Source organism: Penicillium digitatum, chromosome 2, assembly GCF_016767815.1.
Source record: "Penicillium digitatum chromosome 2, complete sequence".
Lineage (NCBI taxonomy): Eukaryota > Fungi > Ascomycota > Eurotiomycetes > Eurotiales > Aspergillaceae > Penicillium > Penicillium digitatum.
Window position 1 is genome coordinate 2,360,648 of NC_089385.1, and position 20,903 is coordinate 2,381,550.

General features: G+C 49.0%; 7 protein-coding genes across 7 annotated transcripts; 4 read left to right on the forward strand and 3 right to left on the reverse strand.

The window, feature by feature from the left end:
• Positions 1-357: 357 nt before the first annotated feature.
• Pdw03_6882 (polyketide synthase dehydratase-domain-containing protein) lies at positions 358-1,209 on the forward strand (the record flags this gene model as incomplete). The annotated part of the gene is made up of 1 exon (XM_066101483.1): positions 358-1,209. The coding sequence occupies one exon, from the start codon at positions 358-360 to the stop codon at positions 1,207-1,209; it is 852 nt and encodes a 283-aa protein (XP_065956566.1).
• A 1,090-nt stretch (positions 1,210-2,299) lies between these two features.
• On the forward strand, positions 2,300-3,610 carry Pdw03_6883 (Mitochondrial carrier protein, putative; the record flags this gene model as incomplete). The annotated part of the gene is made up of 2 exons (XM_014678967.1): positions 2,300-2,497; positions 2,558-3,610. The coding sequence occupies 2 exons, from the start codon at positions 2,300-2,302 to the stop codon at positions 3,608-3,610; spliced, it is 1,251 nt and encodes a 416-aa protein (XP_014534453.1).
• A 584-nt stretch (positions 3,611-4,194) lies between these two features.
• Pdw03_6884 (putative cupin -type protein) lies at positions 4,195-5,395 on the forward strand (the record flags this gene model as incomplete). Its single annotated transcript, XM_014678966.1, has 3 exons — positions 4,195-4,268; positions 4,322-4,543; positions 4,609-5,395. The coding sequence occupies 3 exons, from the start codon at positions 4,195-4,197 to the stop codon at positions 5,393-5,395; spliced, it is 1,083 nt and encodes a 360-aa protein (XP_014534452.1).
• Positions 5,396-6,132: 737 nt separating this feature from the next.
• Positions 6,133-7,277, reverse strand: Pdw03_6885 (thiamine pyrophosphokinase, eukaryotic; the record flags this gene model as incomplete). The annotated part of the gene is made up of 3 exons (XM_066101484.1): positions 6,133-6,921; positions 7,017-7,096; positions 7,163-7,277. The coding sequence occupies 3 exons, from the start codon at positions 7,275-7,277 to the stop codon at positions 6,133-6,135; spliced, it is 984 nt and encodes a 327-aa protein (XP_065956567.1).
• Positions 7,278-7,546: 269 nt separating this feature from the next.
• On the forward strand, positions 7,547-8,574 carry Pdw03_6886 (Mitochondrial intermembrane space protein Mia40; the record flags this gene model as incomplete). The annotated part of the gene is made up of 3 exons (XM_014678964.1): positions 7,547-7,739; positions 7,876-8,212; positions 8,268-8,574. 3 exons carry the CDS (start codon positions 7,547-7,549, stop codon positions 8,572-8,574), a joined length of 837 nt encoding a protein of 278 aa, XP_014534450.1.
• A 2,315-nt stretch (positions 8,575-10,889) lies between these two features.
• On the reverse strand, positions 10,890-14,650 carry Pdw03_6887 (Nonsense-mediated mRNA decay factor (Upf2), putative; the record flags this gene model as incomplete). Its single annotated transcript, XM_066101485.1, has 6 exons — positions 10,890-10,999; positions 11,054-11,195; positions 11,254-11,562; positions 11,623-14,444; positions 14,525-14,569; positions 14,632-14,650. 6 exons carry the CDS (start codon positions 14,648-14,650, stop codon positions 10,890-10,892), a joined length of 3,447 nt encoding a protein of 1,148 aa, XP_065956568.1.
• A 1,968-nt stretch (positions 14,651-16,618) lies between these two features.
• Positions 16,619-18,234, reverse strand: Pdw03_6888 (Transcription factor Tos4, putative; the record flags this gene model as incomplete). The annotated part of the gene is made up of 2 exons (XM_014678962.2): positions 16,619-16,645; positions 16,714-18,234. 2 exons carry the CDS (start codon positions 18,232-18,234, stop codon positions 16,619-16,621), a joined length of 1,548 nt encoding a protein of 515 aa, XP_014534448.2.
• Positions 18,235-20,903: the final 2,669 nt, after the last annotated feature.

A 20,903-nucleotide genomic window follows, 5' to 3' on the forward strand; every position in this document is an offset into this window, starting at 1 on the left:
AGGATTGTTGGTCAGCAGAATGGCCTCTCTTGGTGCCACAGTCCGGTCAGTTCGCTGCGATGTCAGTGTCTCTGAAGATGTGGACCGGGCCATAGAAGAGGCATCTGCAAAAAGACCCGTCAGGGGAATTGTTCACACGGCTGTCTCTTACGAGGTTTTTTTTTTTCTTCATTAACCCCTAATTTCACGATAATCTTTCGTTTAAGGTTACTACAATGCTGACATTCTAAATCATAATAGGATCTATCTTTCGACAAATTGACCCCATGCAAATGGAATTTGGGTCTTTCTGCCAAGGTATTAGGCACCCAAAATCTTCATGAAGCGACTAAATCTCTGCCCTTGGACTTCTTCGTTATGACGACTTCTCTTGAATCCGTCCTCGCCCTTGCAACTCAAAGCGCCTACACGGCGGCCAACAACTTCCAGGAAGTGTTTGCACGATACCGCCGCAGTCAGGGACTGCCCGCTTCCACTGCATCGTTCGGTTTGATCACAGATGTCGGCCATCTCAGCACTAATATCACTACTATCAATCTGATGGCTCGTAACAAGGTGCTCGGAATCACAGAGTATCAGTTTCTGCGCCTGTTGGAGCCAGCCTTTCTCAACAATAACCCTTTTCCAGTTCAGAAAAGCAAAGGAGGCCGAGATTCCTGGATCGGGGCATCTGATGACCCTCTCTCCGCTGGCAGCACGGTCACCTGTCTCGATCCCGCTCTTCTGGCAGCCAAGAAGATAGATGAATTGGCTAGCTCCGCTGGCGGGCCGGGTAATATTCGTCCAAAATGGTACACTGACGCGCGCGTCTCCTTGGTTATGCGTGCATTCGAAGATGCGGAGCGCCACCACAATGACAAAAGTGCCAACAATGCCAACAACAATGCAGGTGGAATTCTACGGGATGACTTTGAAGCTGCCATCAACGGTTCTGTTGGCCGCAGCAAGGTGGAGGAGATGGTTACCGGAGCAATCCAAAACACCGTCGCGGAGATGTTGTTTATCGACGCCTCGGGGGTGGATCCGACAAGGACGGTTTCTGAGTATGGTGTCGATAGTTTGATCGCGGCCGAACTCCGGAATTGGCTCAATACGAGCTTCATGGCGGATATCAGCATGCTGGATTTGCTGGAAACGCGCATGAGCATGAAGGCTTTGGCAAAAATTGTGGTCGATGCAGCATTTTCAAAGAAGTCAACTTTGACATGACAGGGGGCCACTAAATTTGAACAAGACCCTGGACTGGCTTGAAAATAAACTCAACCATTGGGCCACATGCAGAGCAAAAATGTGTTGACTGGTACCCTCCTCAAATTTGAATCGCTTTTATAACCCAACCCATCGCGATAATTTCACTGGTATCCGGTGGAAATAGGGCGATTTTCTTTGTTTTGAGGAGGGAAAGAGTTAACCGGCCCCTGAAATTTTATCTCTCGAGTCCGGTGGATTTATATTTTCGGCTCGTAGAGAGCCCAAATTTTCATATGAATTGAATCCAGAGTTTCTTTAACTCCAATTTGAATCTCAGTAAATTCTAACGAGAAATAAAGGTGATTACTGGGGTGTGAAGTTGGTCACTTTTTCAAATGGTGATACGACTAGGTACAGTTATTGCCCACACATAAAGATACATCCCAGTTTATACTTGATATTCCTGGCATAATTCACCGTTTTGTAAAGCAAGCATGCAGGAATATATAGATGTGTACATGTATAGTTTTGTGGGAGGACAACTAACACGCTAATTTACAGATTTATAGGAACGAATCATCTTATCTCATCACACCAATGGATGAGAGCACCTCGAACCAAAAATACATGGCTATCCATGCTATAAGCTATTTCCATAATTGTAATCCTGTTGGCAAATTAGGCCGCTACTCCTGATATGTTCCATAATACCATTTAACCACTAAGACCAAAGAATCACAAGGACGAACAGAATGTCTATTTATCATTGCAGCACAGATCAGGCCCTAACAATCGTAGGGGCATCAAGTCGCCAGATTCGCTGACGACCACCTAGGGACCACAATCCTTCAATGACGAAATCCCGTGATTCATGCCTGAGGCGGCAGATCGGGCTTGGCGGCGAAAAGAGGCCGATCAGAATTTTGGCTGGTGGAATAATCATCTCGCAAGCAATACTAATCAATCCTTTATCGATCTCTTGTCACTCTTTCTTCTTATCCTTACCTCCCAGGGGTGCTCCTCTCCCATTCAACCTCTCAGCACCCCCTAATCCCCAACCTGGTCCCGACCACTATCGATCGGGATTGCAGTTTGGCACAATATTGCCATGAGCCTGACCTCGCGGGTGTTCGGCCTGTTCTCGACAGCGACCTCAGACTCAACAGCATCGCCTGCGGGGGACTCGCCTACCTCAGTATGGACACAACCCACTTCAAAGGGTAGAATCGATGATCCAAGTCACACTGTTCGAACTGATGACCTCGCGCTGTTGGAGGATGAGGAGCCTCGGCCGCCATACCTACATGTACAATTGTCCCTAGTGGCATCACACCATTGTTAGGACTGACCTGATTTGAAATTATAGGCGATGCTAGCTGGTGGGACCGGAGGAACATGCGGTGACATGTTGATGCACTCGTTAGACACAGTTAAGACCCGGCAACAAGGCGATCCGACCTTTCCGCCCAAATACACATCGATGGGCCAGTCTTATTCAACTATCTACCGCCAAGAAGGGTTCTGTCGTGGATTATATGGAGGAGTAACGCCGGCACTCCTCGGCTCGTTTCCTGGAACCGTGATCTTCTTCGGAGTCTATGAATATACCAAGCGCTTGATGATCGACTCGGGGATCAACCCCAGCATCGCTTATCTATCAGGTGGTTTCTTTGCCGACTTGGCTGCGTCCGTTATCTATGTGCCATCCGAGGTGCTGAAAACGCGACTCCAGTTGCAGGGCCGATACAACAACCCACATTTCAACTCGGGCTACAACTACCGGAATATGCGAGATGGGTTCCGCCAAATCGTCCGCCTGGAAGGATTTTCGGCATTATTCCACGGCTACAAGGCCACTATCTTCCGCGACCTCCCATTTTCGGCGCTTCAATTCGCATTCTACGAGAAAGAGCAATCTATGGCTAAACAATGGGCTGGGAAACGGGACATCGGTCTGGGATTGGAGATCTTGACAGCCGCTACCGCCGGTGGTATGGCCGGTGTAATCACCTGTCCGATGGATGTGGTCAAAACGCGCATCCAAACCCAGCAAAACCCCCTAGAACCCCCATCCGGTTCCTCGGGTGCTAAAAATGGTGTGGAACACGCACCGAAAGAAAGTTCCCGGCCGCACGCACCGGCATCATCACATTCTCACCCTTCCCGGGCACACTCGCGACCAATCTCCACATCAGGAGCAAACACATCAATCCCACCGCCTGGTGCGCCTCGACTTGACACTTCCTCCGTGTTCACGGGGTTGAAAATGATCTACCGAACTGAAGGTATTGCTGGATGGTTTCGTGGCGTGGGTCCACGCGGTGTATGGACTAGCATCCAAAGCGGGACTATGCTGGTTATGTATCAGTACCTGCTGAAACAACTCGAGGCTTACCAGATGCTCGAAGATTCTTTGTAAGGCCTTTCATTTTAACTGCCTGCGTTTCCAAGGTTGCGGTTCTTTTTTTCACATTGTTTGATCATTGGGAAATGGGGGGCGTTGGATTCTTTTTCCCGATCTGGGATGTTATGACCCTAGGTGCTTTGAGCACTTTGTATACTGTGTACCCTACTCTGTGATAGATCACTAGACTGGCTGCGGCCTCCTGTACCATAAACCTTTTTTCAACTCCATATTATACATATTTCGTCACTTTTCGGCACATGCTCCAGGGTTGTTATTTCCGTTTGTGTGGTTTTTTGCTAACATCCAAGGGAAAAGGGCAAATTGTATAAGATATAGATCAAAATGAAACCTATCTATTATGACTTAGATTGCCTAATTTTAAAAAAAAATGCTAAAAACGAACGAGATAAAAGTTCATCACAGAGGAGTGACGTTGAACAAAGGGAGTGAACGCGCTAAACCGTGTTTTGTTGTGGCGATCTGCGGATGTAAACAATTACTAGCCACTCCCCTCCCTTGCATCTTCTTCCCCCTCCCCAGTATTTACTTTTCTGTTTGACATTGGTCCAATTTCCTGCGTTGATATCGGATACGATATGTCTCTTCCTTATCTCAAGTCGCTGAAAAAGCCCGAATTGACCGAGTTGGCTGATCAGACGGACCTTCCACAGTAAGTTCGAATGCGATTGTCGCACGCACAGACTGAGCTAATCAAATCAACAGCTACGATAAATATAACAAAAATGATCTTGTAGTAGTGCTGGACAGACACCTCCGTGAAAACCAGTCTATCTTCTCTGGACTCAAGAGCCTCTCCGAATACTACTCGCGCCTGGCCTCTCCACCCCGCAGAGGATCGCCCGTCAAGCGCGAAACCGCGCGAACCCAAGCGCGAACTCCAGCACGCCGCTCAGTGAAGAAAGAAGTGAAGGAAGAAGAAATTTCGTAAGAGCGCCGCCAATGCGCCACTCCAGCGATGGTCATCGCACGCATGCTAACCCACGCATTAGCGAGGTTGTGGAAGAAGAAGTGCCTAGCCCAGCTGTAGTCAGCCCGACTCCGGCTGTGGCGCGCACAACCGTACGTCAGTCTTCGCGCCAGACACCCCGCCAAAGCCCCCGTCAACCAGCAGTTCTCGCAACCGTCGTGGACCCCGAGCCATCACTGCCAGCGTCCCCAGCTGCCATCACCGAAGCCATCGATGCGCAGACGCTCAAGCTGCGCGAGAGCATAGAGGATGTATGGACTGCTACAGGCTTGGTAGATCGGGCGCACTCTCTACGCGCAATGCTGAGCAGCGTGAAGGCCATTGAGATCATTGTGCTGCTATTTGAGAGTGGCAGTCTTGCAAAAGAGTTGATTCCGATACGCTACCTTACTACTACACCACCGGTGCAAGTTGCGCAGATTCCAGCTATTCCTATCCGTGTTCCTGATCTGTTTGTTCTGCTGGAAGGTGCGTTCTGGGCGCCATTTTCACTGTGGTTCCTCACTTGTCTGGTTTTGCCTTTGGTTTCTGCCTACTTTGTCAACTTGAGCTGGAAAGCTTCTAGCAGTGCACGCCGCATTCGGTCTGCGTCTAATCTTGCCCAGTTTGATCCATTGACTTTCAACATCGTTAAGGCGTTGCTAGTGCACGTTGTGTTTGGAAATGATTTCAACTTCTTTGGTATTTATAGCCGGTATGCTGTTGGAAAGGTTGTTGACTCCGTCCCTGGTGGAAGCATTGGTCTCTTGACTGGATCCGCTGTCGGCGGTGTTAGTGCTCTGTATGAGGCTATTCTGCACCGCCCATAGGAGACTGGACATGAGTGTTTTGAGGCTGTACAGATGATCTGGCGAGGAGTGGTTAGTCGGTGGGTTTAGATGATTGTGATCCTGTTCGTCTCCAGGGTTGTTTTTGGGTTTGTTTGTGGGTTCAACTTTTTAGTCACTGGCATGTGGATTATGCGATATGCGATTTTGGGTTGCTTTCTTACCTTCGCTTTCCTTTGTCTTTATTGGTCTCTTGTTCTAGCCACAAAAGGCGCCTTGGGGTTCTGGTTCTTGTTCTGACAATCTTTTTGGGAGAAGAATCTCCCCATTTTTCTCTAATGGCCGACCCATGATTTTCTAGTCCGGAACAGAGGTATCTGAGTGTAGTAGTATAAGTATAGTCGAGTTTACCCATGCTGCGGACGACTGTCTAATGTTGGCTTCGGCCTTAATATAGTATATGGTGGAGGCTCCTCCAGCATCAGAGAGACCGATGACAAAGAAAGGATCCCGAGCAGGTTCTTGGAGTCATGCAGTTTTTGAAGAGCCCCAGAGGTCAAAACAGAAGCCCATGGCAATCTTCTTGTAATGATCAAAAGGAGTGGTACGCAGCGGTTGGTCAAAGCCAATTTATCATAAGGGTTGCTATGAAGGGGCTGAAGCGCAAATTTGCGAGAGCGATATGTCACTCTGATAGCTCAGGCTCCGTGAGGCGTGAGGGCTCCCGCACAGAGGTCCCTATTAACCCCCGTGCCCAGAGTCATACTTCACGCCCAGGATCACCTCTTCAACCTCTCCGCCAACTCCACTGTGAACAAAACCGGCACAGAGGTCTCAACCTCCACCTTATCGGCACGAATATGGTTACTCGTGGATATTTGCCCTCCAATCTCGGTATGCCAGTTCTCCACGTCCCATTCAAACCCATGAGTTGTAATATTGGCGGGTGCCGAGAGGGGAATGATCCCGATATTTTCTTCAAAGAAGTATTCCGGTTCTTGTTCTTGCTCCTGCTCTTGCTCACGCTTCCGTTTTCTCGGTGACTTGCTTACATCAGATGCCGACGTTGTCGCAATGTCTGCTCGTTTTGTTGCTGGCGTGTGGATTGTATTCTTCCCCGTTTGTATGATGAAGGTAATGCTTTCCTCGGAGACGAGATAAAGGTTCCCACCTGCAGCTGGCTTGGCATCGGGAGTTGAGGTGTTAGTTTCATTCTCACGGATTGAGCGCTGCGTCTGTGTCATCATATACAAATGGTGGACTTGGGAAAAGGCTTGATCCACGCGGCCGCCTAGACCGCCGAGGATTACAATTTCCAGAGGCGATTGATCGGATGGTGAGGTTGATGTGCTTCCACCTGCGCCATTCGTGTCTGATTTGGCAGTTTTTGCTCCTTTTCGGGGAGAAGCTATAATCTCTGCAGCATGTGCGTTGAGATATGTCAGACACTTTGTGAAGTCTGTTGAGTATTGATCTGGATCTTGGAGGACATGCACTCCGAGTCTCTCATAGTGTTCTCGCACTGCGGGGCGGATAGAATCAAGGTCGCCGACAATGCAGTCAGGAAGCTATATCTCTGGTCAGCTTGATCTTAGTTGTGCAGCACTTAGCGCTTTAGTTGCTGCCCGGGGGGATTACAGAAGTAACCACAGGTATCGCTAACTTCGTTAGGTTCTTTTTCATGACCTTCTGGCATATCAAAAAGCCGATTGGCACCTCCGTCGGCGCAAATGATGTAGGATGCTGTATTGGGATCAGTTTTTCTTATTCAACATTATGTGCTTGTACATTTTTCAAGTGGAAACTTACCATATTTGCCCAACACCCCAAAAGCTTTCTCATTGATTGGCTGATTGAGGATGAGAAGAGCGTAAGGCGAAGGACTTCCCTCAGAACGGAAGAATCGACTGGGGTCCCACTCCATTGCAAGAGGTGAACACAAATCAAACTGTACTTGTCCAAAATTTGTAAACAAAACCAGAAAATCAAAGCCCACAAGGGTTGCGTGGTGACGATGTGATTATCTTGACTTGAGCTGCAACGTGACTGGCTGACGCGGGCAGAACAACCTCAGGCCAAAATCCACATCGCTTTCCAACTTCTCCATCCCGCGGTGCCTGACTCCCCTCCTCTCAATCCCTTCTTGGAGGAACTCTCGGTCAATTCGATTGATTCCCACGCTTCTCGCATATTATGTTTCGTCCCGCTGCTCGAGCGCTCGCCCGCGCGCCTACTGTCGCAGCCCGTACACCAGCGCACAGGCGATTGATAAGCACCGGTCCAACCAAGTCGAGAAGCTGGAAGAACACTTTCTTGCGATTGGGCTTGGCTGGTGGTGCTGTCTACTACTACAACACGAGCAGTGTTTTCTCTGAAGAGCCGAAGTGTACGTCTCGCCGATTGAAACTGGGGTTGCCCTTGTTCCTCGATTCCGAAGCTGCAAGCTGCGACAATCCCGTCGCAGTCAAGAATAATGAGTTCTGGAACCGCAAATCGCTAATACTGCTCCTGTTTTGCTTTAGTCTCTATCCTTTCTTCGATCCGGAAACAAAATAGCGATGATGCCAGTCCCCAGACACTCGATTCCATTACTCCTAAGATTCGACAAGAACGAGCTGCCGCGCAGTCCCAGAAGAGTGAGCCTACTGCTTTGGAAGGTGATCTGAACGCCCAGGAGCTCCAGGAGGAGGCGAGCCAGGAGGCTGCTTTCAACCCGGAGACCGGCGAGATCAACTGGGACTGTCCTTGCCTTGGAGGCATGGCCCACGGGCCTTGCGGAGAGAATTTCAAGGCTGCATTCAGCTGTTTCGTCTTCTCTGAGGAAGAGCCCAAGGGCATCGACTGCATTGATAAATTTAAGTACGTTTTACTGTTCGTTTTGAGGGCGATGGTCCTGTGCTAACGATTTTTGTAGGGCAATGCAAGATTGCTTCCGGCAATACCCCGAAGTTTATGGCGCCGAGCTGGAAGACGACGATGAGCCCCAACCGCAGTCCGATGCTCCCGCCTCCTCCGAAGCTTCCGCTACTCCCGAGATTTCCACCACTGCCGCCGAGCTGGATGCGTTGTCGAACCCCACTGAGAAGCAGGCCCGCGCCAAGGACGTCCACGCCGAGGTGAAGGCCGACGCCGCTGCTGCAGGCGAGAACAGTGAGGGTGATTTCCTCATCCCCAAGGCTGCGCATGATGCCGATGAGAAGAACCCGGCCACAAAGGCCTAGACATGAATTCTCAAATCCCTGCATCCTGTTTGACGCCACCCTCCCCTAGAGACAAGCCTACTGCTTGATTTCTTTCTTGTAATGCACACATCAGGAACTAGGATTGGAGTTGTGTATTATATAGACCTTTCTGCCATCTCTCCATCTTTCATCTTGCCATCGATGCATTTTCCCCTCCGCGAACTTTCAGCACATCCATTCCCCCGGTTTGCGCTCCTCTATATTCTTCCGAAAACTTTCTCTCTCCCAATGTGTAACTTACTTTTCTGATATGCTTCACGCTCTTGTTTCCTCGGACAAAAAAAAGGAGGGGGAATCGAATAGACTTGTTGCATCATGACTGGTACCCAGTATTAGAGCTTTTGCATCAAGGGCCAGGCAGAGAGATTGTATCTCGTGTTTTACAAGAGCGCCTGGTCTCTAATTTTTACATAGAAAAGACCTCTACGGGGTATATGCTTTTTCCATACACCCAAACAGGCCATCTCGAAGGCACCTTCAAAGAACAACTAAAATCATATCAGATTGCTCTGTCGAAACCAATGGTATCATACCTGGTTAAGAATACCCGAAAATTCACGACGGTGGTTTAAATCTATATGAATCACATGATGTATTTACTTAGCTTTATCCGCATAGAGTATACTCGCTCCTTGAGTTCGGAGGAAGCTCCGGAGGTGAGCAGGGCTGGAACTACGCTTTCCACTGCATCACTCGCGAAATACAAACTGCCAAAGCTGACGAGATGGTCAGATTTCGCACGCGTTTGTGAATGACAAGTTAGACATACTGAGAATACGACACTGCAAGCATCTTTGACTCGATAGTCACTGCCTCCCTTATATTGGAAAGTTTTTTTATCCGGACTCAGCTAGTTCCAGATGAGTCCAAGCTATGTACTAGATACTCTTCTATAATAATGTAATGATATGTTCCGAGCTAACGGTATTATTTAATGTAGCACTCTAATCAAAGACTCGAGGCACGGGAATTTGAAGGAAATCTCGAGCCTAGGTTGAGCATAAGATAGCTGCCCTTGCGATTGACTGATTTAAGGTAAACTTATAAGCTCCGTGGTAGCGACTTTAGATACGGTCGAATAGAACGCTGGACCAGCATTTAGGTTTGGTATACGAGTAAGCACTCTTTTTCTATCATTCGATCAAACGGAAGACCTTGCTATATCCTCCCTCAGCCAGCTTTGTTATAGAGATACAGATGTCTGATCGAACGGCTTTGGCCGCGAGGCTTTGGAGCTCAGCAACGTCAAAGGCCTTAAACCTATCCCTGAGCTGTTTTTCTTTATCCCAGAGCCATCGTCCACTCATACAACGGACGAAGTGCTCGTGATCGGGATTTGGTGTTATCATTTGCTCAGAGAGACTCGTGACCGTGCGAACGACGCGAAACGGAAGGGTAGTGGTCGTTGATTGTAACCGCAGTAGTGGCGAACCGAGGCCAGATATTCGTGGTTGAAAACAACAAGCTGATCAATTTCTTACATTTGGAAAAGCTGAAAGTGCATGACGTCCAATATCACTGTTCATTGCTCCTGTCTGGGTGAGAACGTGTCAAAATCATTTGCGCTCCTGGGGTGTAGTCACGTTCTGCCCCTTCGCATTATGTATATTACCACCGAATTTCTCGACTAATTAATTAGAGGCTGGATATCAAATCTAAGATCTAGGATCTAGGAGTTTTAGCATAGTAAGGAAATTCAAAATTCTGTTATTTGCTTCGCTGAGCTGAGCAAGATCATGGCTAATAGATACATAGACGGCATGAAATTCATATTTGTGTATCCATCCAGTCTAACTGATTCTTTTAATTTTCCAAGCCATTTAATCCCCCTCACCCCTTGATCGAATGGTTAAACGATCTTCACAAGAGGGTAGCAAAGTGATGGCGTTCGCCGTGTTAATTGACGATTGGCAACCATATCGGGATTCGGGAATCTGTATGCGACATCAAGCTCTCCGGCCAGCTCAAGCACCGGTCAAGATGCGAAGCGATGAAAGAAGGATCCCGGGCAGCAACAGGAGTGCATCCATTTCGATGGAACCCACGACGGAGTAGATTTCATTAGCAAGAACGGATTCTAGAGGTCATACTCATACGGCATTGCATACTCGCGTTGTGCGCGACGTATACCATAGATAAGCTCATTGGGTTGAACCAATGGGATTTTCACACTAGGCAGTGCAGAGACGAGAGTTGTTCCATATCGGGATGGCAACCTTCACGGAAAAGGTGTGACTGCTGTATCTAGTGAAGATGTGGGATGTGGACCTCGGTCCAGGTAGTGGCAGCATTCATTACCAATTGACGTCGCTGAGCTGGAGTTTACGGGAACGGAAAGCGGACCGGTTCGCACCGGCTTTGTCCATTCGTTGGCCAGCGGGGGTGCGCTTCTCTTGGGTTGCTGCTTTGGGGTATCTCAGTTGGAAGTTCTTCCGTTTAGCCAGGGGATATTGCTCACTCTCGGTGGGTTCGGGTTCAGTCGACGCCTCGTAGTTCAGGACCAGGTTCTTAATGCGTTGCTGTTCTTCTCGATCGGCTTGTTGCTGGCTCCGCATGGCAATAGCAAAGGTTGAGTCCGACGGGAGATCGATGGTGCGAGTCTAGAAATGATTAACAATTTGCGGAAAGAACAATGTGGATGTGAATGGAAAGTCCTACCTGTTGCTTGTTTCCCTTCTTCGTCATCAGGGAAAAGGCCATTGTTTTGGGCGCAACTGGTTCTGCCGGGATTGGCTCAGGGCTGGGCATGTTCTCGCGGGGGCGCTTCATGGGAAGAGGGATATCAAAGACAGTCTTTCGTTCGAAACGTCTCGAGTCCATGCTCTCAGCCATCATCTTCTCGAATTCTCGATCAAATTCAGCCTCGGTAACTGGGTCTCGCTCCTCTTCCTGTCTGGTAACAACAATTTGTTCGTCCTCGGACTCACTATTGCTGTCGTCATTTGCCTCCAGGTTGGGTCCAGACGCCTTCAACGGGTAAAACGGGTTAATGGGACGTACTTCATGGAGAAAAGATGGGGGACCTACTTCGGCCTCATCGCTGGATTCCTGGTCTTCGTCTATTTCGGGAATAGCATCCTCCTCGAGATCCTCGTCAGAAGAGCTGCTATCTGCATCTTCTTCGTCGGGTTCAACCGGTCTCTCGGAATCCTGAACATTGTAGTTCAGGGCCACAGCCTCGCTAAAAATCCGGGTTGCTTCTTCGCCATCGGTGGCAATCTTCCACTGCGGGCGGATAAAGTGGTACGTATCCTGGACAAGGAAGTCGACATCCATGGGCAACGGGTCCTTGGTAAATAAGTAGTACTGGAAGAAAGCAAGGAAGAAATCCAATTTCTTCTTGGCAGAACCACGGTCGAAGCAGTGGCCACATGTATCGAGAAGAGTGCATGCCAAGCGCAAGCGGAAGTAGTCGTCTGGCAAGTCCAGCATACAAATCTTTCCGGGGGCCGGGGTACCACCTTCATGGCCAAAGGTGATAAGGCGGTACAACGTATCGAAGATCACGGGGGAATCAATCATCTTGTAGTTGTAGAGCTCACCTAAATATTTGATTTCCGCAATACGCTTCTGGTTAAACTTGAAATCGTTCTGCTCGAGGCCAAGCGTTACCTGCTCCAGGACGTTGTCGACAATTCCAATCACGAAACCCTGGTGGTACCGGTATAAAGCACTGACAAGAATTGCCAAAAGGTGGATGCTGCCATACTTCACTTTGACGGGCTTGCTGAACACACGTTCCAGGATCTCGACGACTTCTTGCTCCTCCCAGTGAAGTTTGCGGATAGATTTCAAGATCTTGGTGTAATTCCGCTTGTTCATATCAAGATAGATCAACCGGCGGATGTACTGCTCCATAGGCGTGCGTTCCTTCTGCTGGATCGCTGGACGTGGTGGTGGGTCAACATAGTAGATGGCATTTTCGATCACCATCCTCTCCTGCTGGGCCAGATGTTGCACGGTCTTCTTACGACTCAGGGTCTCAAGGAAAGAAGCCATCCGGGGTGATGAGTCGGGGTTGCGTAGAAGGTAACGACCACAATTCTCCAGCAAATGGCCGATAATTTCAATGTTCATGCGTGAAAATTCGTCAAGGGAAACCTTGAAGCAATGGAAGATAATATGTTCTGGAACGACACCAAATTTGGTTAATTCAGCTAGGTAGCGAACATTGCTCATGCGTACTTGACCGAGGAACTCCTTGGACTTGCGCCGCTGCAGACTTCGAAACTCTTCATCAAGATAAGTAGTCAGTCCTTGTGGAATGTCTGGCAGGTACTGTCCAAGGGTTGCCACTAAGCGAGAATACAGGGGCAAGAGATCAATGCGACCCTTGGGGATATCCGACACAGCTTTGACTAGCCTGTTCCGTGACGCTTTAGAATTGACCCAGCAGAAATCCAGGGCAAACTGGTCGACTTGATCTTTGGTTTGCAGCTCGGGAAGTTTGGCAAGAAGGGAGTCCACCTGGGCACCCACGGTCTTGCTGGCAATGGCAGTTGACTGGTCATCAGCATCCGCAGCAGACTTCTCGTCTGAAGGCTCGGCAGAGTCGGCGGTTTCGCCATCTGGCTTCCTTTTCCCCGACTCCTCGGCTTCGCTCTTCTTCTTTTTGCCATCCTCAAGCAAAACCGCAGGCACCTTGCCCTTCAGATCGACCAGATTCTCATAGAAGCGTCGCTCCTCCTCGTCTTCCCAAATCCCAGCACCCTCGCCTTGGCCTCTTAGATAATCAGTGGTCTTCACAAGGCCAATACCACCACTGGCAGAGGCATCGGTGGGTTCCTTCTCGGCTAGGTCGGGCATGTCGGTTCCCAAAGCCTCGCACAGCACCTGAGTATTTGCCACAAGCTTCTCTAGGACCTTCGATTGCTTCTCGAAATTGGCTTGGCGGTCCTCAAAGATCTCACCACTCTTCACGTATGCTTCAGCATTGCGACGGTTTTGCTGTGCCAGCGCTCTCTGATCTCTCACCACATGAGCCTTAACATCTTCGAGATACCGGCTTAAGATGCTTCTAAACCGCTGCTGAGTTTTCTCTGGAGTTAGGGGCAAATCGGTCTCCAAGTGGGCATCCTCATTGGTCTCTGTAGTCTGTGCGTCCGCGGCAGAAATCGTGGTAGCGCCATCCACCTCACCGGGTTTTCTACCATCTTCAGCAAGCTTTGAGCCGACGATGTCCCAGCTAAAACTCTTCACAAACAAGACTGCAAGGGGCAGGTTTGTATGATCACGGTCGTGACCGAGCAATTCCTTCAAAACCTCCAATGGGAACGGGTCAGCCTGTTTGTCTTGGTCCTTCGCACCCGTCACGGGAGTCTTGGCTTTCAGCGGCGCATCGGACGGCTTGTTCCCAATGCCAACTGCACCTTCTTTGCCCTTCGCGCCCAGTTCCTCAGGTCGCTCGACATCATCGAGAGTCTTCAACACATTGACCAGCCAAAGCTCTGTAACGACGCGGAGGAGAACACGGTGCCGAGACAGGCGGTCTTTCTCTTCGCGTTCCCGTATCTCCTGGCTGAGTGCCTTGAGCTGCGCTTTATCCGGTGTGCTTAGTCCCCGGCCGAGCAGCCAGCCGATCTGCCGTGTAAATTCCCAGGGTCCAAAACGCTGGTGTAGCGCACTCACGACCTCCACTCCAGCGGCGATTTCTCCAGGGGTTTTGAGCTTGCACAGACCTTCGTAGCAGGCAGAAATGATCTCGGAAAGGTACTTGTGGAGCGAGAGCGTGCGGATGTCAGCGAGGAAAGTGGAAAGAGCGGAGGCACTAATGCCGGTGCGTAGACGTTTGATGAAGGCAGTATTCTTTTTGAGCGCCGAGTCAAGGGACTTGCTAGTGGGGAATACATCTGGTTGCACGTCGTTAGAATCACCCGGAAGGTGGGCTGTATTGGCATTTCGTCATAAAGGGAGGCTGATGGGATTTTACCAGATTCGCCTGCCCAAGCTCGCTCATTCAGGTCGCGAAGCTCCCCTAGAACAAAAAAAACTCAAACGTCAGTCAATATCTCCAAGGTGAGGTGCGGTTGACTGTACTTTTACGTTGGCGATCCATGGCTGTGTATCACAGGCTCAATCGTGGGGTCCTTTCTGAATGTCCGAGAGGAAAGCGCATAAGCGACGTGAATGCCACATTGGGGGGAAATAAAAGATAGGAGAACAGGGCAAAGCTCAAGGCTTTGAAGTGAAGAGAAGCTAGGAGAGCAGGTTGAAAGCCTGAAGGTCCAAAGGTCCTAGGCGGAGCGGAGGGGAAAGCGGACTTTTATTGCTTATCCATTTATCCATCCGACACTTGTGCGATAACTTTTTGTACTTCACGCAGTTACTTTTATCTTACTTTAATCTATTGGGAACTCCTTTCTCATAATAGTTTATTCAATTTCCAATTCAATCTCAATTTCCATATCTCATGATTCTCAATTTAAGAGTTCATTATTCATTGCCCTCAACCCCCCCCCCCCCCCTCCCCACTTCCCAAGGTCCCACCAGTGTCATATAATCCTGCATTGAAGGACGATCATCGTAGCACTAGATGCTGTCTCAAACCATTCTAATCCCCACTATGCGCCTCTGAGAACCCCATCTCCTTTCCCTTTTCCGACCCATGCAGTCGTTCTTGTAGTTGGTGCTTGCGGTCTTCATTACTCCAGCTATGTTGACGATCAAAAGTCGGCTTCCATGACTTCTGCGGAGATTTGCTCTCTCGGCTGGGACATGCTGAATCGGCGGTATCGTTTGAAGGAGTACGGTTATGACTGAAGGGGAGAATGATGGTGTGTTCATTGGCCATATTTGGGATTTGGCTGTGGCTATCATTGTGGCTGTTTGACGCCATTTTGAGTGATTTAGATAGATGGTGTAAAATCGAGATAGAGGCGCAAGATGCTTGTCAGCTACTAGTTTGGAGCTAACTTCTGATGGTATAGCAAAGGACCGAATGATATTGTGAATCTTCCAAAATGTGTTCACAGCTCAATTGCATGTCCTTATATATATCTTCGATGCGGGGGTTTGAAAATCCGAATGCGTGGCGTGGCATTGACTGATTTTTATTGTAGTAAATTTTGCAGAGATGATGCATATGACGCGAACATCTCATGGGGTATATGGAAATTTTTATCTGCATTCGGGCGGAGGAGGTGGATATGACGTGCAGGTGGCGAAAACGTCAGGCTATGAGTAGAACAGGCGATATGGAAAGGTACAAAGGAACATTATCAATCGACAACGTGCCCAGTGTTGTGGGGGTTTTCATTGGCTATCTTTGTACATGAGCATGATATTAAGACAACAGTGGCAAAACTCTGCAGCGAGCATCTGCTGTATCACCTTGGATCCAGGCGAATCGAATGCCCTTTAATTAAGTGAGCCCACTATGCTTATAGCATGACTAAATACAACGCTACATTGTCAATCAGGTTTCATTCTGTGTACAAGACTTGCATCCGATGCGGTAGGGAGGTAACACATTGCCCGAACATATATATATATCTTGAAATTGACTAGCTAACATACAACTCATGAGTGCGTTCAACCATGGGAAAGCAAACCGACAAAATTGGTAAACCAACGAGGCAAAAGCAGAAATAGGATACATCTAGTCCGCGAAGGGAACATGACTTGATTGGTGTCAGGAGACACTGAGAATCAAGCTGGCAAGATATCTCTCCAAAGAGACAACTAGAACACATGAAAGCCGGGATCAGAATATCTGATCTCTAGGGCAAACATGAAGGGCCAAAAATGACCAAAGCCAACGTGACGCATTGGAAACCAACTTCGGGATATCCAAGGCCCGACCAAAACGATACACACACGCTTTTTGGAGACCAGAAAATCGTACACGTCGATGCTATAACAAGCAAATAAGAAACAAGCAGAAACAACAAAAAAAAACAAGGATGTTGATAATAATGAATTAATATCAGGGTATGCCTCACGCCACGCTATGCGAATCTGGAAATATGTACTGAGAAAGCCCATCCGACGGCGGAAAGAAGTCGGAACTTTGTCGGTCAATGATTCATTTGGGCTTGCGCCAGAAGTATTGCTAGAAGGAAGTTAGTAGGGGTTCGGGTATGTCAATGGATGTTTAGATGACGTGGGGACGGTACTAACCTTGTGTTGCTTCCGACAGTTACGCAGGCCAGGCTTCCGAAGATCATCCACCACGGCAGACCGCCGCATAACATCATCATCCTCATCGGGAATGTAGTAATATTCACTCTCTAGTGGCTTGCCAGCAGCATCCTTGCCTTCGCGGGCAACTCTGCCAATAAACTTGGTCGATTCGAGAATTTTGCGGATATCAGACCTAGACAGGCTGGTGGGGTACTCGGGACCAGACTTCCAGTGAGCGGGTGGGAGATTATTCAAGATGGTGGAGAAGGGCGTGGAGGACAGTCGGGAAAAAGCGAGTTGATTGGCAGCGTGATTGCGGACTCTCTCAGATCGTTCATCAGTGTACTGGGGCTTGGCCTCAGGGGTCTCGGATTCCCTGTTCTCGTGGGTGGTGGCTGGCTGTATAGGGGATCGGGTAGGCTGGAGAGGCGGGACGGGCAGCCGGCTGCGGGGAGAACGAGCAGTCTGAATGGGGGAATCACCCGCCCGGAAAGAAGCCATACGCGGAAGAAGGTTCTCTCCAAATGGCCCGAAGGAGTGGATGATGGGATCATTCTCTTCGTCATTATCAGAGAACTCTTCAGATCTACTCAGATCACTTAATTCGCTTGCCCGCGAAGTGTGGAGCAGAGCAGTAGCACGACGGGCACTCTGAGAAATAACCCCAGCGACGGTGTTGTGACGCTTCAATGGGGAGGGCTCATCCTCGAACACCACTACTGCGGCACGAGAACGAGAAGGTGTGAAAATCGGCGAGGATGGGGGAATGGCATTCTGAACAGCAGGAGAAGGGGAGACAGGCGATGCCAGACGCTGACGATCCAGGAGCGGACTTTCCTGCAGCTCTCGACGGGATTGGCGTCGCTGAGTTGGTGTTGCTTCGTCACTGGTCTGTTCTGAGTCTGTCGAAGGGCAGTCTCTTCGTTCACTGCGGGGCCATTGTACTAAAACACGAGCCTCATGGACATCTATCATGATATCTGCATCCTTGATGTCCGAGGTAAAGGTCTTGCCTTTGGCCAAGTCATATTTCCTCCCTTGGCAGTGAATCTTTATCCCATTCCATCCCATACAAACGATTTCAACCCTATCCCGATCGAATGGATTTGGAGCCGGCTTGAATGTAGCCTTAACATGAACACGAGAGATCATTCGACTAGCAGCGAGCTGATGATGGCATGAGACACTGGATCTGCCCATCAGAGTGGGCTCCCCATTCTCCGACAACATTATCGCAGGCACGGCAGACAACGGCGTGCGTTCGAGGGCAGCAGAGAAGGACCGTGGGAGGGAAGGTCGGGAGGCAGCGACGCCAGGAGGAGGCGAAGAGGACATGATGTGGGTCGACGAGGTCGGGACCGGCGTAGGATACGTCGAGACATCTGGTTCGCGTGCTACACGCTTTTGAGGCCGAGGAAGGGAGGGCGACGAGCTCGGCTCAAAGGCAGGCAGTAGGGCTGCAGGCCGTTTTACGCCCAGGATCGAGCCAACTCGGCTCTTCAACGGAGAGGACTCCATAGTAAAATTGTGGGACGAAGTCGAACGAGCACTCTTACTCACGAAACGAAAAACCTGAGTCGAGGTCGAAGACCCGCGTCTCCGCGTGTTATACAAACACAGAGAACAACCTAGAGAGTTTCGAAGAAGAGAAAAACGTCACGGCCTCCCCTAGAGAAAAAGATGTGGTGGGAGGAAAGAATTTGGTCAAGGAATAAGGAGGAGAAGCATTGAAGAAAAAGGTCGAAAGGGTGTGTGGTGGTGGAATGCCCTGGGGCGGAGGGTCTCGTCCGCCCTGCGCGGAAATGCACGCTTACAGTCCGAGACGCGTTCGATAGGCGCCAACCACGGCCCAGTACAGGTTCGCGATTTGAACTGCTTCCTTAAGGTATTGTACAAATGATTACTTGTAAATTAAGAGACAAAACCATTGAAAGACGCGAATCAGAGGTTTGTTTCCTCTTATTTCGTTCTCCCAACCCTGCCCACTGCGGCGCGTCCGCGTCTCAAAGCACGTGATCACACGCGAGACAGTAAACTGGGTTTGAGGATGTCAAGAACGGTATTCATGACTTTGAAATTGTCCTTGATGATCATTTGGCCCCTAGGATGTTTCTAGAAAAAAGAGTGCAACATATCTGCCCTTCTAAATTGTCTGTGTGTAGTATATATATATATTTTATTATTATATGTTTATATTAAAAAGGAGCTATTAGTGAAATTTGGACAGGTTCTCCAAACTCGTACATAGCCAACAAACACTAGGTTGTAGTGTACGAAGTACGAAGATACTAGGGTGTACAGAGTACACTTCAAACAATTCTTAGAAGACAATGGAAGCCACCTAGCCCCCCACTTACTGTTACGAAATTGATCACCGGCCATCTCGTCGCGTCTCCCAGCCATTTGCCCGACCACATGGATATCATCTTGGCTCGAGCTTTAGCCAAACCAAAACCCTTTTTCTGCAAGGGCATTTGAGCTAAATTCCAGCCTGACCAATTATGAGAAAAATCACAAAACGCCCTAGTTTTTGCACTGGGCTTTTTGTTGACAAGTGCTGGTGGGGCTTCGGCTAGTTAGATTTTTTTGGAATGTTTTTTGGTATAGCTCATCTCACCGGTCTTCTGGGAAACCAGCATTAGCAAAGAATCTTCTTGGATCATATACGTGTCGAAATGACTCCACATCAGCTGTGGAGTTCTGCCTCTCGCAAAACTCGATCCCCTTGCCTAGTTTATGGGTCTAACGCATGTGGCCCAATGCATGGTTATATAAAGCGGCACAGTTGAATAATACCAAAAAAACCGATGCAATTGAATTAAAGATAAAAGTTCTTTCATAGTCAAGTCCTGTGTAGTGCATTTTTGCTCTTGGATTGAATTTTCGGCACCCTTCCCCTTCTGGGCTGCAGGAATGGTGAATGATTACATACAATTTGGGGGGGGGGGGTTGTTTATTTGGGCCTGCCATATACAACATAGTTGGATTGGCTTTTTTGACCCAACGTATTCTCATCTTTGCCTTGCTAGTGACCGCAAACCCACAACTCGATAACCGGAAGCCAACTTTCAACATGCCGTTTCTTTGGACTCCATTGCCATTACACGTTCGACTCTGCTTCTTCAGGCTTTCATTCTTCAGAGTCTCCAAAATCAACCACTGAATGCTGATGTATAGGGGTTTCGCTCGGAGGATGCCCCATCGATCTCAAACGTGCAAATGTCCTTGCTGTAACTTCTCTTTTAGCTCGAGCTGTGACGCTTATTTGGGCAGTGGGCAGGGAGGGGGCAGAGTGTTCTGTTCCATTTTGACGGCAGTCACCGTTGACGGCGGTTTCAACTTGGCCCCCAGAAGGTTATTTAGCAATATGCAGTTCCTCTCTCCTTTGCCCGCACCGGTCACAGCGAAAAATATGTATTTTATTATTGGTGATTGCAGTTCAGCTATCGCCAGAACACGTCATGGCACGACACCAGCAATCATCTTCTTTACAAGCGTCATCACCGATGTTAACTGATCACCATATGTTGGCCGTCGGACTGAGCACCCTCCTCTGCAGTATAATCTATATGACATAGGTGGCCGATAGAATGAAGCAACACCCAGCAGGCAGATCTTTCACCCATAACCCGAGAGTCCATCGATCAAGGCTACTCATCAGAAAGGGAGTTTTGCGACAATATCACAGTCAATCGACTGCGAACTCCTACTTCCAATTGGTTGGGTACTCAAGCGGCACTTCACAGATACCTTTTGAGGTTCTCCACGATGAGCAATTGGCTCGAAAATTGTTCTTCTGCGGCGCTAGCTCCAATTTGTCGCAAGCAAATAAAGTTGTCTTGTTGGAAGCAATGCCACCACCGAGGATAAACAGTGCCTAGCTGACGAGGTGTCTCAGGTCTATGGCTTGCCAACTTGCGATATCCAGATAGGAAGAATACATTCTGAGACTATCTTGGAAAATCTCGATCAATGCATCGCGACTTGGGCATGCCGTATCACTCATCATCAAGCACACGCAATCCAATTAGATGGGCGCATACCCCCGGTGAGGGCTATGGTTTGAAACCTGAAAGGTAGGTGAGAATGGAAACAGACGAGTTCCTGACACTTAAGATCTTACGGTCACAAATCAAGAGAGAGAGAAGTTGATGCAGTTGGGCGCAGCGTGTGTCGTCGGTTGCTGC